Raw genomic sequence first — 15,519 nt, 5'->3', positions numbered from 1 at the left:
AGATGAGGAAACATGTTAGAGACAGAGAAGGGTTGGAAACATGGGGATAGAGCGCAGGAGGAGGTGTCAGTGTCTTTACAAGGAGAACACTCAGAGAATCCTACCTAGACACAAAATAGATGGATTCATTTGGCACCACTGTGAAAAAATTAAAGCCATTTGCCTACCTCTCCATGATGGATAACCCATGCTTCTATTTTTTTCTCAAAAAAAGTGTGCGCTCTCACGCGCACATGCGTGCGCAGGCGCATATGTGTCGTAATGAAGCTTGCATCAAGAACCTCGGCTAGACAAGAGCCGAGCTGCACCCGCAGTGCCTGAAGATAGATCCTCAAGGACTGCTGAGAGAAGTCTCCTGGAGTCTCCCTACCAAAATCTACTTCTACTCTAATAATACATTCAACAACAATATCCATATTCCTCAAGCACAGCATGTTAAGGAAGCTGTGTGAATAGTCACCATTTCTATCTAATATTCTGGGCATAGTGAGACCTGAGAACAAATATTCATCACACTTACCAGGTTATGTGATCATTTGACTGTTATTTTGTCTCCCCGTCTCTTTCCTCATAGGTTCTAAATTCTTGTGGTGTGAAATGTGCATAATTCATCTGTGCATTTGCAGCAACTTATATTGTCTGGAGCACATTTTGTGTTGTCAGTGTATTTAATTTAGATGAATAACTGGCCTACGTGGCAGCTAATGCATCCTTCTAGTTTGTTCTTAGAGAAATGAATTTTAACCTTTATTTTAACATCAATTCCACTTAAAGTGGCTATAGTTTGAAATTAAAACAACATAAAAACTATGCATCCCATTTCATCTCTACAGTCAAATGAGGACAGCTATGTGTTCTTACCTTATATTCTAAGTGTCCTCAGGTTCATTTCAAAACTTTTTTACATTTTCTAACACACACACACACACACACACACACACACACACACACCTGAATAAATTGCATTAGCTATTTCTTCAGTTCTGCAGGAGCCTTCCAATAAGATCAAGGGCATGAATTCACAAGCCATGGGTCATGGAAAAGTATGATTAGTAACAGTGGTGGAATCTCTAAAGGCAGTCCTCCCCTCCCTAGTGTCCCCAGGAATGCTGAATCACTTGTCCAAATAATGACCCTGTGGGCTCTGAGGGGGTGATCTCTGCCCTTCACCAACTGTGTGAGCAATGACAAAGGTCAGGGGTTCCCACTGTGTGATATATTCTTAGATACTGCACAGGGAGGAAGTACAAGGATAAGCCCTGTGATGTCAAGCTATCTATCGTGCTAGAGAGCAGGAAAGCCATAAAGGCAGCCATCTCTTTTGCGAGACAGCCTGTTACAGCTGATGCTGAGTTCAGCATCTTTGTTGCTGTTGTTGGGGTTGCTGTTGGGTTTTCTTTTCCTTTCATTGTGAAGCTAATGCCTGGAGGAATTTGAATTTAATAACAGAAGACTAGTGCCAAAATCAAAATCACATCAAAACACTAGGCCAGGCAGCAGCGACTGCGGTGTGATTATAGTTTTCAGAAGGGCATCTATTAAAGGTGACATCACGGGCCTCCTTTGATGCCACCAAAGGTGTCCTTCCTTTCTCCACTCTGAGAACAGAAGAGAAAGACTGTTTGGTGTTTTAATGAGGTTTTGCTGGTGAGTCTTCCTTTACCAAAGGGAAGCAATTCAAGGGTTTACCCAGTAACCAGGTGCCAGTTTCACTGTATGGCTGTATGAAACATAAAAGTTAATAGCATGCTGAGAAATATAATTAATACAATTTTATTATTATACATAACCTCCTAAATTAAGCTCTAATTAGTTGATAGTTTAGAAAAATACTGAATGCACAGCAATATGTGGTGAAGTAGATAAATGATCTGGGTGTCAGAATGCTATTTTAAACATCCAATATGACCGATTGTCATGTCATTCGACCAGCTCACCATTCCTGCAGTGCTCTGGCTATATCAATTGACTTTCTCATCCTCCAAATGCCCTTGCTTTCCCTACCTCAGCATCGCTTGCTGTGGCTCTTCTTGAAACCCTACCTTCCAGATGTTCACATCTGGATTCTTCCTCATTTGCTCTTGGTGGTCTCAACCCAAACAGCTCTTTGTAGCGGATGCCTTCTCTTGCTATGCAACTCAACCCCTACCTCTCAACTTCTACTATTATTTACTTCATTATGGGGCAGGGTTTCTTTTCTCTATTAAGAATTTCTTAATACAATCTTTTCTAATTTTACATAGCTATCCCCGTTCCCACTCCCTTCCTCCTCCTGCTTACTCCACCTTCTATTCACTCCACATCTACACCCACTCCTCAGAAAGGGTAAGAAGGCTTCCCATGGGGAGTCAACAGTCTTACACTTCATTTTGAGGCAAGACCAAGGCCCTTCCCCCATGTCTAGGCTGAGCAAGGTATCCCTTCAAAAAGAATGTGCACCTGAGACCAGCCCAAGAGATGGAGGAGGAGTAATATGAGCAGGACCATGATGGTGATACCCACAGAAACATCTGAGAGTTCACAGGCTCTGGAATGATAGTGGGCGAACCTGCATAGGTTCAGATTAGGCCCACTGAATGTGGGAGACAGTTGTGAGGCTTGGACTGTCTACTTCATGTTCTTGCTGATATACTTATTATTAAGCTAATGCCAGTCATTTTTTTCATTGTACACCGTTTGCTTCTCCTTTTGTACATTTGCAAGGAGCAGAAGGTCTTCTCTACCTCTGCCTCACCTGCAAAGGTATCTGGCCTGAGAAGTACCGGAGTCATTATTTGTTGAATAAATTAATGAACAAGTGAGAATAACAGAGTTGTTCTAAGCATCAAACCTAATCAACTTATTATATATAAAAAAAAAATCAGGGATAATTGTCAACCCAAAGCAACAAGTGAATGTTATATGTTACACATTGTTCCTCATAACAATTCTTGACACATTTATAGTTTATGCTAAAATGGTTAATCTTTTTTAAAATTATCAGTCATCTTATAGTATAGCCAAAATCATGTGACCATTAAAGGAGAAACTGTGCTATGTGCCAAGGAATTTAATACTCATATCTGAGAACCAAATATCTCTAATCTTTTCTTCAGTGAACATTTTTTTAACCTGTAACAATTGATTCAAAATTACAGTATTGTTTACAGTTCTATTGACAGGTAGGCTCCTGGGCATCTCTTTAAGATTAGATTTCCAGGAAGAAAAGCTTAGGTTGTAGATGATATCTATAAAAGATCTCTATTGTTTATCTCCATTCTTCAGCTGCTTCTCACATCATAAGACAGAACATGAATTGATCCCATTTAAAGGTTTTTGCTTAGTTACTGTACTTTCAATATTCTTCCTTTGCTTTTAGTTCTTAAACTTTCTCATTTGCTCTTCCTGGTTTTCACTGTAACGGGAAGGGTCACATCAGGTAATATAAATGTGTAGGTCTTCCTGGAGATGAGTGTCCTGCTATATGCTTCATGCCTGTGATTGAGTTTTACAACAAGGTGTCCCTGACAAGGGAAGGAGGGACGAAGAATCTTTGAGGCCAGAAAAGTAGAACTTCCTCAGCCATTCATCTTAAAATGGGTAGTCTGAGTAACTAACTGACTCAAAATAAACAGACTGTGCTCAATTTTTCATACTCACTTTCCTCTTTCGCCCTCATGTCCACTAATGTAGGAAGCAAGCTTTCACACATTTCCAGGACGTATCCATGGGTTATTTCAGAAACACTCAGCCTGCTGAGGAGTGCCGTACCTGTCTTTAAACAGCGTCTCATCGATGCCCTTCCTGCGGAGCAGATCTCGTGGCCCATAGGGTGTGTCTTTGCATTTAGAGTCAGTGTCACAGAGGAGGGTTTGTAGGAATGGGAAGAATCCAGCACTTGGAAGGTTTCGAGGTGCAAGGTAACCTGAAATTAAAAAGAAAAAAATGACATCACCACCATAGACATCCCCGGGGAGGGAAAGAAGAATAGTAACAGCTCATTTTGTAAAATTAACTTTTCAGTATGACTGTCTGGGACCTTGAAATTAGTCCCACCTCAGCAAATGACCCTGGCCTAGAGAGTTGCTTTCTTTTAAATTTAACTTGATTTTTTTCTAGATGTCTTAAAAGGAATCAAAGGACTTAAAAATGCTTGTTGTCCCATGGACTCTTCTACCCTAAAGTTCATTCTAAAGAAATACTTTTTAAAAAAGATTTGCTCTATTGTTTTTAATGATGTGTACACATCATTATATTTAATTATCATTTAATGATAAATTTAATGATGTGTGTGGGTATGTGCATATGGATACAGGGACCTGCAGAAGCCAGAAGAGGGGATCAGGAGCTGGAGTTACAGGCAGTCACAAGTCACCCAAGGTGGGTGCTGGGAACCCAACTCAGATCTTCTGGAAGAACAGGAAGTGCTTTTAAGCACTGAGTCACTCCAGCTCCCCTGAAATAATACTGGAAGGTAGCTTTAAGAGCACTTACTAGTGTGGTTTGAAACAATTCTGCATATGAAAAAAAAGTGAGCGACTATTGAGCACACCAATTCCTAGAAGGAAAGTTGGTAATGCATTCCGGAGGGAAGAGATAAGAAAACTACATTTATAAAATGCAGTTTTATATAAAATACTTAAAAGTATTACAAACAGAATATTAAAAGACCGTTTAAATACATAATCATTTATATATTAAAAACTTGACAGATCAAACAAAAATGTTAAGGCCTTTTAAACTCGGGCATTTCCTTCCCTCTTTCTGACTGTATGTCAGCTTTCCCATGACACAAAAGTCCAGTTTTGTGATCAAATGAATCAGATGTAACTAACTTTGCAGATGCTAAAAACCACTTCATTCTCCTCACATTTTGGCATTCTGATTATTATGTATAACATTCTTTTCCTCCTTGTTCAAAAACTCAGTAGTAAAGTTATTAACAGACAGCTTACAAAATGGAAGAAAAGTGACCCCTCAGATGGGGGTTAATACACAGGAAATGTAAAGACTGCAAAACTTAAACATTGAAAACATAAAATTACCAATGCATGGCTAATGAAGTGAAAAGATAGTCCTTTAAAAAAGCCCCAAATGGCTAGCAAATATAGATAAATTCATATGTATTCATACATTCATATCCTTTAGCTGTCAAAGAATGCAGATTGAATCCCCTTTGTGACCCTCTCTTGCCTAAATCAGAATGGCCACTGTCAAGACAACAGAGAGCAACAGCTGCAGGTGAGGATGTGGAAAGAGAGCTTCACCTGCAGCTGCTGGAGTATAGACTAGTGCAGTCACTATAGGAATCAGCAGGAGAGTCCTCCAGGAACTAAAAACAGAAATACAATCATGCCCAGTTATGCCACTCTTGGGCATATTCCCAAAGGACTCTGTATCCCACCACAGAGCCACTTGCACTTCTGTGTTTGCTGTTGCACTATTTGTAAAGCAAGACCATGTGGCCAGCCTAGCTGCCCGCCCACAGAAGAGTGGGTGAGGGATATGCAGTTTATATACACAAAGGGATTTTATTCAGCTGCTAATAAAAATGAAAGTTGGGGATGGAACTAGAAAAGAAAGCCTTAGGTTAAGAGACATCGCCTTGTCTCAGAAGGACAGACTTCACGTGTTGTATTTTATATGTGGATTCTAACTTTGAATGTGTGTTTGTATGTAAATGAGAGGTTATACTAACATATAATGACCACGAAACTAGATAGGAGACCATGAGAAGGAACTAAGTTTGTCTAGAGGGAGATCCAAAGGGCGTGTGTATCTTGAAAGAAGCATGTATTGGGGGCAGGGCAGGAGGGCAGGAGAAGAAGTCAGGGAAGAAAAGTAATAAAAACATAAATCTTTTTGAAAAAATTTCGCAATGGAACCTAATTCTTTGTAAAGTAATAAAAGCATAAGTAAGTGACTTGATCCCTCTTCAAATCAGCCGTGAGCTACAGTGGTGAAGAGTAGATTTTTAACAACTGCTTTATAAAATGTGCTGGCTGCCAAGGCAGTTGGCCAGCTGTAGAACACAAGTACTTTACAGGTAGGCTTGATAGTAAAACCTAGATTCCTCCTGTGGGAGAAGACAGAAGACCACGACCTTCAAAAAAAATGACAGGTTTGACTGCCTCTCTCTTCCTGTCCCTTCCCAGCCTGCACCCAGAATCCTCCCCCCTCCCCCTGCCTCATCCTCCCGTCTTTGGGGCCACAAAATACCACAGCTCACCCTGTTTGGGCGCTGGGGACCTGGAATTGAGTGCACCCAGGCCCGTGGGAGGTCCCCTCCTTCATTTGACTGTCTGGGGCAAGGTAGGCCTTTGTCAGAGGGCTGCTTGGCCTGCAAGGGGACCTGACAGTCTGCCAGAGGATCCATCATTCTTTGGGGTGAGTGAGGAGTGAGTGCCCGAACCGTGGCAGCTGCCCTGAGAGGGACCACCGACATTCCACAACTCCCCCACCACCCACACACTTCCTGCTCTTCCTGCAGGGGTTATTCTCCCCAGATACTGCCTCTCTCTTCCTGTCCCTTCCCAGCTTGCACCCAGAATCCTTCCCCCCTCCCCCTGCCTCATCCTCCCGTCTTTGGGGCCACAAAATCCCACAGCTCAGCCTGTTTGGGCGCTGGGGACCTGGAATTGAGTGCACCCAGGCCAGTGGGAGGTCCCCTCCTTCATTAGACTGCCTGCAGCAAGGTAGGCCCTTTGTCAGTGAGCTGTTTGGCCTGCAAGGAGACCTGACAGTCTGCCAGAGGCTCCATCATTCATTGGGGTGAGTGAATTTAATTCATTGGGGTGAATTGAACTTCTAAAAGAAGACCCAAAGAGGATTATTCAGAGGAACAAATGGGCAGGCGCCAATGCAAGAATTCCTCCAACAATTTGAAAAACAACTTGAAAGCACCAGAACCCAGCGAACTTATAACAGGAGGACTTGAACACACTAATCAAGAAGAAGTAGAAAAAATTGACTTTATGAAAGTAATAGAGTCCCTTAAACAGGAGGTGAAAAACTCCCTTAAGGAAATGGACGAGAAGAATAACAAAAAGTTTGAAGAATTGAGTAAATCCGTAAACGATATCCTAGGAAACCAAGAAAAAACAATCAAACAGATAATGGAAACAGTGCAAGACTTGAAAACTGAAATGGAGGCAAGGAAGAAAACACAACCCGAGGGCCAACTGGATTTGGAAAATCTATGTAAACGAACAGAGACTACAGAAACAAGCATAACCAACAGAATACAAGAGATAGAAGAAAGAATCTCAGATTCTGAAGATACCATAGAGAAAATAAATGCACTGATCAAAGAAAACAGCAAATCCAACAAATCCTCATCACAAAACATTCAGGAAATCTGGGACACAATAAAAAGACCAAACCTAAGAATAATAGGCGTAGAAGAAGGAGAAGAAATACAGCTCAATGGTCCAGAAAATATATTTAATAAAATTATAGAAGAAAACTTCCCAAACCTAAAAAAAGATATTCCTATTAAGGTTCAAGAAGCTTACAGAACACCAAATAGACTGGATCAAAAAAAAACATCCCCTCACCATATTATAATCAAAACACAAAACATACAGAATAAAGAAAGAATATTAAGAGCTGCAAAGGAAAAAGGTCAAGTAACATATAAAGGTAAACCTATCAGACTAACACCTGACTTCTCTATGGAAACCATGAAAGCCAGACGGTCCTGGATAGATGTTTTGCAGAAACTAAGAGACCATGGATGCAAGCCCAGATTACTATACCCAGCCAAGCTTTCATTCACTATAAATGGAGAAAACAAAATATTCCAGGATAAAAACAAATTTAAACAATACATAGCCACAAATCCAGCCTTACAGAAAGTAATAGAAGGAAATTCACAAACAAAGGAGTCCAGCATTGCCCAAAATAACTCAGACATCTAGCGACCCTTCACCAGCACATCGCAAAGAAAGGAAACACACAATCTCTACTACCAAATAAAAAATGACAACCGGAGTTAACATCCACTGGTCATTAATATCACTTAATATCAATGGACTCAATTCACCTATAAAAAGGCACAGGGTAAGAGATTGGATACGAAAACAGGATCCAACATTCTGCTGTTTACAAGAAACACACCTCAACCACAAAGACAGACATCTACTCAGAGTAAAGGGTTGGGAAAAGGTTTATCAAGCAAATGGACCTAAGAAACAAGCCGGTGTGGCCATACTAATTTCTAACAAAGTTGACTTCAAACTAAAATCAATCAGAAGAGATGGAAAGGGACACTTTATACTCATTACAGAAAAAATCTATCAGAATGAAGTCTCAATCCTGAATATCTATGCCCCTAATACAAAAGCACCCACTTATATAAAAGAAACATTACTAGAACTCAAGACAGCCATCAAACCAAACACACTGATAGTGGGAGACTTCAACACTCCTCTTTCACCAATGGACAGGTCAATTCGACAGAAACCTAACAGAGAATTAAGAGACTTAATAGAGGTAATGAACCAAATGGACTTAACAGACATCTATAGAACGTTCCACCCAAACAGGAAAGAATATACCTTCTTCTCTGCGGCTCATGGAACCTTTTCGAAAATTGACCACATACTCGGTAAAAAAGCAAACTTCCACAATTACAAAAAAATATTAGTAACCACCTGCATCTTATCGGATCACCATGGATTAAAATTAGAATTCAACAACAATGCTACCCCCAGAAAGCCTACAAACTCATGGAAACTGAACAGTCAAGTACTTAACCACAGCTGGGTCAAGGAAGAAATAAAGAAAGAAATTAAAGTCTTTCTTGAATTTAATTAAAATAAAGACACAGCATACTCAAACTTATGGGACACTATGAAAGCAGTGCTAAGAGGAAAATTCATAGCACTAAGTGCCCACTTAAAAAAACGGAGAAAGCACACATTGGAGACTTAACAGCACACCTGAAAGCTTTAGAAAAGAAAGAAGCAGACTCACCTAGGAGGAGTAGAAGACTGGAAATTATCAAACTGAGGGCAGAAATCAACAAAATAGAAACACAGAAAACAATCCAAAGAATCAATGAAACAAAAAGCTGGTTCTTGGAGAAAATCAACAAGATTGACAAACCCCTAGCCAAACTAATCAAACAGCAGAGAGAGAACACACAAATTAATAAGATCAGAAATGAAAAAGGGGACATAACCACAGACACAGAGGAAATCCAAAGAATCATAAGATCTTACTACAACAGCCTGTAGGCCACAAAATTGGAAAATGTAAAAGAAATGGACACTTTTTTAGATAAGTACCATGTACCAAAGTTAAACCAGGACCAGGTAAATGCTCTAAATAGTCCTGTTAGTCGCGAAGAATTAGAAACTGTTATCAGAAACCTCCCTACCAAAAAGAGCCCAGGACCTGATGGGTTCAATGCAGAATTCTACCAGAACTTCCAAGAAGACCTAATACCTATACTCCTTAAGGTATTTCATAATATAGAAACAGAACAGTCATTGCCAAATTCCTTTAATGAAGCTACAATTACCCTGATAGCTAAACCACACAAAGACTTAACCAAGAAAGAGAATTACAGGCCAATCTCACTCATGAACATCGATGCAAAAATTCTCAATAAAATACTGGCAAATAGAATCCAAGAACACATTAGAAAAATTATCCACTATGATCAAGTAGGCTTCATCCCAGAGATGCAGGGCTGGTTCAACATATGAAAATCTATCAATGTAATCCATCATATAAATAAACTGAAGGATAAAAACCATATGATCATCTCATTAGATGCAGAAAAAGCATTTGACAAAATTCAGCACCCCTTTATGATAAAGGTCTTGGAGAGATTAGGGATACAGGGGTCATTCCTAAATAAAATAAAGGCTATTTACAGCAAGCCGACAGCTAACATCAAATTAAATGGAGAGAAACTCAAGGCCATCCCACTAAATTCAGGATCGCGACAAGGCTGTCCACTCTCTCCTTATCTCTTCAATATAGTACTTGAAGTTCTAGCAATAGCAATAAGACAAAACAAGGGGATCAAGGGGATTCGAATTGGAAAGGAAGAAGTTAAACTTTCATTATTTGCTGATGATATGATAGTGTACATAAGCGACCCGAAAAACTCCACCAAAGAACTCCTACAGCTGATAAACTCCTTTAGTATCGTGGCAGGTTACAAGATCAACTCCAAAAAATCAGTCGCCCTCTTATATACAAAGGATAAGGAAGCAGAGAAAGAAATCAGAGAAGCTTCACCTTTCACGATAGCCACAAATAGCATAAAATATCTTGGGGTAACTCTAACCAAGGAAGTGAAAGACCTATTTGACAAGAACTTTAAGTCTTTGAAGAAAGAAATTGAAGAGGACACCAGAAAATGGAAGGATCTCCCTTGCTCTTGGATTGGGAGGATCAACATAGTAAAAATGGCAATACTACCAAAGGCAATCTATAGATTTAATGCAATCCCCTTAAAGATCCCATCAAAATTCTTCACAGATCTTGAGAGGACAATAATCAACTTTATATGGAAAAACAAGAAACCCAGGATAGCCAAAACAATCTTATACAATAAAGGAACTTCTGGAGGCATTACCATCCCTGACTTCAAACTCTATTACAGAGCTACAGTATTGAAAACAGCTTGGTATTGGCATAAAAATAGAGAAGTCGACCAATGGAATCGAATAGAAGACCCAGATCTTAACCCACAAACCTATGAACACCTGATTTTTGATAAAGGAGCTAAAAGCACACAATGGAAGAAAGAAAGCATCTTCAACAAATGGTGCTGGCATAACTGGATGTCAACCTGTAGAAGAATGAAAGTAGATCCGTGTCTATCACCATGCACAAAACTCAAGTCCAAATGGATTAAAGACCTCAATATCAATCTGAACACACTGAACCTGTTAGAGGAGAAAGTAGGAAGTACTCTACAACATTTAGGCACAGGAGACCGCTTCCTACGTATAGCCCCAGCAGCACAGACATTAAGGGCAATATTGAATAAATGGGACCTCCTGAAGCTGAGCAGCTTCTGTAAAGCAAAGGACACTGTCACTAAGACAAAAAGGCAGCCTACTGACTGGGAAAAGATCTTTACCAACCCCACAACAGACAAAGGTCTGATCTCCAAAATATATAAGGAACTCAAGAGACTAGACTTTAAAATGCTAATGAACCCAATTAAAAAATGGGGCACTGAACTCAACAGAGAATTCTCAACAGAAGAAGTTCAAATGGCCAAAAGACACTTAAGGGCATGCTCAACCTCCTTAGCAATCAGGGAAATGCAAATCAAAACAACGTTAAGATACCATCTTACACCTGTCAGAATGGCTAAAATCAAAATCACCAATGATAGCCTTTGCTGGAGAGGATGTGGAGTAAGGGGTACACTCATCCATTGCTGGTGGGAATGCAAACTTGTGCAGCTGCTTTGGAAAGCAGTGTGGAGGTTTCTCAGGAAATTTGGGATCCACCTACCCCAGGACCCAGCAATCCCACTATTGGGAATTTACCCAAGAGATGCCCAATCATATTACAAAAGCATCTGTTCAACTATGTTTATAGCAGCATTATTTGTAATAGCCAGAACCTGGAAACAACCTAGATGCCCTTCAGTGGAAGAATGGTTGAAGAAAGTGTGGAATATATACATGCTAGAATACTACTCAGCGGTAAAAAACAATGACATCTTGAATTTTGCATGCAAATGGAGGGAAATAGAAAACACCATCCTGAGTGAGGTAACCCAGGCCCAAAAAGATGAACACTCATAATTGGGTTCTAGCCATAAATAAAGGACATCAAGCCTATAATTCGTAAAAATCCTAGAGAAGCTATATAAGAAGGTGAACCCAAAGAAAAACATATAGTTATCCTCCTGGATATTGGAAGTAGACAAGATTGCCGGACAAAAAATGGGAACATAGGGGTGGGGTGGGATGGGGGGAGGGGGGATGGGGTGAGAAAAGTGTGAAGTGGAGGATGGGAAGAGCTTGGGGGAATAGGATGGTTGGGATATAGGAAGGGTGGATATGGGAACAAGGAATTATATATCTTACTTAAGGGAGCCATTCTAGGGTTGGCAGAGGCTTGACTCTAGAAGGGTTCCCAGGTGTCCAGGAAGACGCCCCCAGCTAGGTGCTTGGGCAGCTGAGGAGAGGGTGCCAGAAATGTCCAGATCCTATTGCCATACTCATGAATATCTTGCATATCACCATAGAACCTTCACCTGGCGATGGATGGAGATAGAGACAGAGCCCCACATTGGAGCACTGGACTGAGCTCCCAAAGTTCTGATGAGGAGCGGATGGAGAGAGATCATGAGAAAGAAAGTCAGAACCATGAGGGATGCGTTCACCCACTGAGACGGCAGGACAGAACTAATGGGATACCACCAAGTCCACTTGGAATGGGACTGATGGAACATGCGACCAAATCGGACTCTCTGAGGGTGGCTGATGGTGGAGGCTGACCGAGGAGCCAAGGACAATGGCGATGGGCTTGGTCTCTACGACATGGACGGGCTCTGTGTGAGCCTTGTCAGTTTGGTTGCTCACCTTCCTGGACCTGGGGGGTGTTGGGAGGACCTTGGACTCAACATAGTGTAGAGAACCCTGATGGCTGTTTGGCCTCAAGAGGGAGGGAGTGGGGGTGTGGGTGGAGAGGAGGGGAGGGAAGGGGGAGGAGGAGGGGAGGAGATGGCAATTTTTAATAAAAAATAAATAAACTGGAAAAAATGACAGGTTTTATAACTATAAGGGAAACTCCAAACTGGAGACTGGAAAACAAAACCTTAATTTCCTCATAAATCTGTTCAAAGGCAAAAAGAAAGCTTATTTTCATTTTAAAGAGAAAGAAAGGAGCTTCATGGTGAGCACACCATGGCCAGGCATCAATACAAGAGCAGAGAAAGTCATGTGCCCACATGCAATCTAATGACCTGAAGACTGACCAGAAGGAAGAAAGAGCTGGCAACAACACAAGGGAGAATAAAAAAGCTTCCCAGAAGAAAAGCAAGATGGATAAAAAAAGAGATTTTTGGAAAAGCTGTGTTGTTGACCTGGCAGATAAAGATCCCAGGGGTGAGCTGCCTATAGAAGTTAGAAAAGGCCAGAAAGCCAAACCTCCCACAGACAGTCGGGGGACGTGTAGTCCTACTCACACGTTTATCTTAAGAACACTGAACTTCAGTTCTGGATTTCTTTTCTAACCTTTCTTTACTTTTCTTTTTTAAAAAAAAGATTTATTTATTTATTATGCATACAGTGCTCTATCTGCAGGCCAGAAGAGGGCGCCAGATCTCAGTACAGATGGTTGTGAGCCACCATGTGGTTGCTGGGAATTGAACTCAGGACTTCTGGAAGAGAAACCAGTGCTCTTAACCTCTGAGCCATCTCTCCAGCCCCAGTTCTTGATTTCTGATCTCCAGAACTGTAAAGTAATACATTTCTATTATTTCTAATGAACTCAGTTGATAATTATTTATCATAGTGTATGAAGATAAATGATGAAGAAACAAATACCAATAGTTTTCAAAATTAATAACAGGAGTTTGGAAAGTTTTGAAACTCCGAAGAGGTTTCAGAGCACTTGAGCCCACCTAACTGCCCAGCTGCTGACACAAGAAAGATTCCTGCTAAACCCAGGTGAATGAACAATTCCCATCTGAGTCTTCCTCAGGGGATCAGCTACAGTGAACTTTGCCTTGGTGATCTTCAGGCAAGACCATCACACGTCTACAGTGCAAGTTCACTGTTAATGGTCATCTTTCTTCTTACATAGATCCCAGATTCAGTTGATTCTGCCAATGGGCATGGTCCCATTCCATCTCAAGCACACACAAACACTGATTTGAAGAGTACATTAGGGACCGGAGAGATGGCTCAGTGGTTGCTAGCTGCTCTTGCAGAGGACCTGGGAGCAATTCCCAACACCCACAGAATGAGTCTCAAGTGTCTGTAACTCCAGTTACATGGGATTCACTGCCCTCTTTTAGCCTCCCTTGGCACTGCACATATGTAGCACACAGACATACACATGCAGATATAACACCTATACACATAACATATAATACATTTTGCAAAAGAAGCAGAGAGGAAGCAAATGAATGGTAGTAGAAACAGGAACAGCAGGCTCCATCGCTCTGTACCATTTGTCTGTATGGAAGAATGGTTGAGAAGGGCTGTGCTAAGATCAGCAAAGGTACGCAAGGGCCATTCTATAACCTGAAGAGGGGAAAGGGGGAAGAAGTTGTGGGGAAAAGGGTGCTTCACATCCGGTTTTACCTTTTCTGGAACTGACTTTAACTTGCAAGTTTGCTTGAGAAGAGTTCAAAAGAGTATAAACTCAGACAGTCTTCAGTTAAAAAGGATGAACCTACTTTATAGGAAAATTCACCGCAAGCTTTCTTCAAAAATGAGCTCCCAGAAAATCAAAAGCAGAGATGACAACCCTGTGCCTAGACTTTTGGTAAGTGACATTTAAGCTGTGGCACAAAGGAACCACGCAAACGAAGAATGGGTTCCGTTCCGCGCGAGTGTTCACTGAGTGTGTGCTGCCTGCAGGACTGGCTCGGCCTTGCCTTTGAGGTAAGGTCTTCACACTCACCAAGGTGGGGACCCTCCTGCAGGAGCCGTCCTGCTGCTGGACAGAGCAGCCCCTGGTCCCTCTTGGTCCTGTGCTAGGCATGCAACATGCACTCTGCCACTTGTCCTTACTTCATGGTCGTGATTTCTTTTTCCTTACATACAAACTTGTCACAAGACATGGAACCTCTCTAAAGCTGGCAAATAAGAATCTAGTGGGATTAAACTCTTGTTGGTTTCTTTTGAAAGGAAAATGAATTTTCCTGTCTTCCATCCGTCTCTGTTATCTGTTCAAGGAAGTAACTCCTCCGAGTCAGGCATCAACAAACAGCCACGAGTTCTGAAGAGTGGCTAATTTTAACTTGAACTTATTCTACTCTAAAGGTGTCTCTGTAGTGTTCAGATTTTAAAATAATGTTTCCTTTTATATCCCTAAATGTCAGGGTAAAGGAAATAGAGAAATAACTCCCTGTCTTTCCCAGGGCTTCTAAGCTGCATGCATAGTTAGAATAAAGTTTAATGACCCTGTCCTCAACCAGAGCTCAGGGCGAAGGAAACAAAAGAAGGCCATTACTAAGCAAACCAAACTAGCAAACTGGCAGGTAAACTCAGATCTCAGAGTCTCAAAATATCAGGCTGGATAAAACCCTTTCTGTCATGGCACCCAAAGATTCCACACTCAGGAAAACACCTAAGCCCATCATTGGGAGAAAAGTTGTGGTGGGGAGGGGGTAAATCTGTCCCTCACTCAGTCTAGAAGTGGAGAGAGAAGGGCAGTAATGAAAATGCCAAGTCGCCAGTGGCTCAGTCTCTCAGGGGCACCAGGCAAAGACAGTGACCAACCATGGGCGGGAAGGTTATTCCCTTAAGATAGATAAAGTCCACATTCCTGACAGTCCTATGATAACTTCAATACATCTCAAAGTTGTCTTAGGGGTTGAATCAA

General features: G+C 41.2%; 1 protein-coding gene across 2 annotated transcripts in view; it reads right to left on the bottom strand.

The window, feature by feature from the left end:
* Nucleotides 1–15,519, bottom strand: part of Abca12 (ATP binding cassette subfamily A member 12) — a 166,194-nt gene that overhangs the window by 104,086 nt on the left and 46,589 nt on the right. For both annotated transcript variants that reach the window (XM_038339851.1, XM_038339852.1), the window contains exon 3: nt 3,751–3,904. In XM_038339851.1, the coding sequence (XP_038195779.1) occupies nt 3,751–3,904 (154 nt within the window). The remainder of the gene's footprint in view (nt 1–3,750; nt 3,905–15,519) is intronic.

This window comes from Arvicola amphibius, chromosome 8 (genome assembly GCF_903992535.2).
Source record: "Arvicola amphibius chromosome 8, mArvAmp1.2, whole genome shotgun sequence".
In the NCBI taxonomy this organism is placed as follows: domain Eukaryota; kingdom Metazoa; phylum Chordata; class Mammalia; order Rodentia; family Cricetidae; genus Arvicola; species Arvicola amphibius.
The sequence above is the reverse complement of the archived record's forward strand: the minus strand, read 5'-3'. Positions and strand labels throughout refer to the sequence as shown.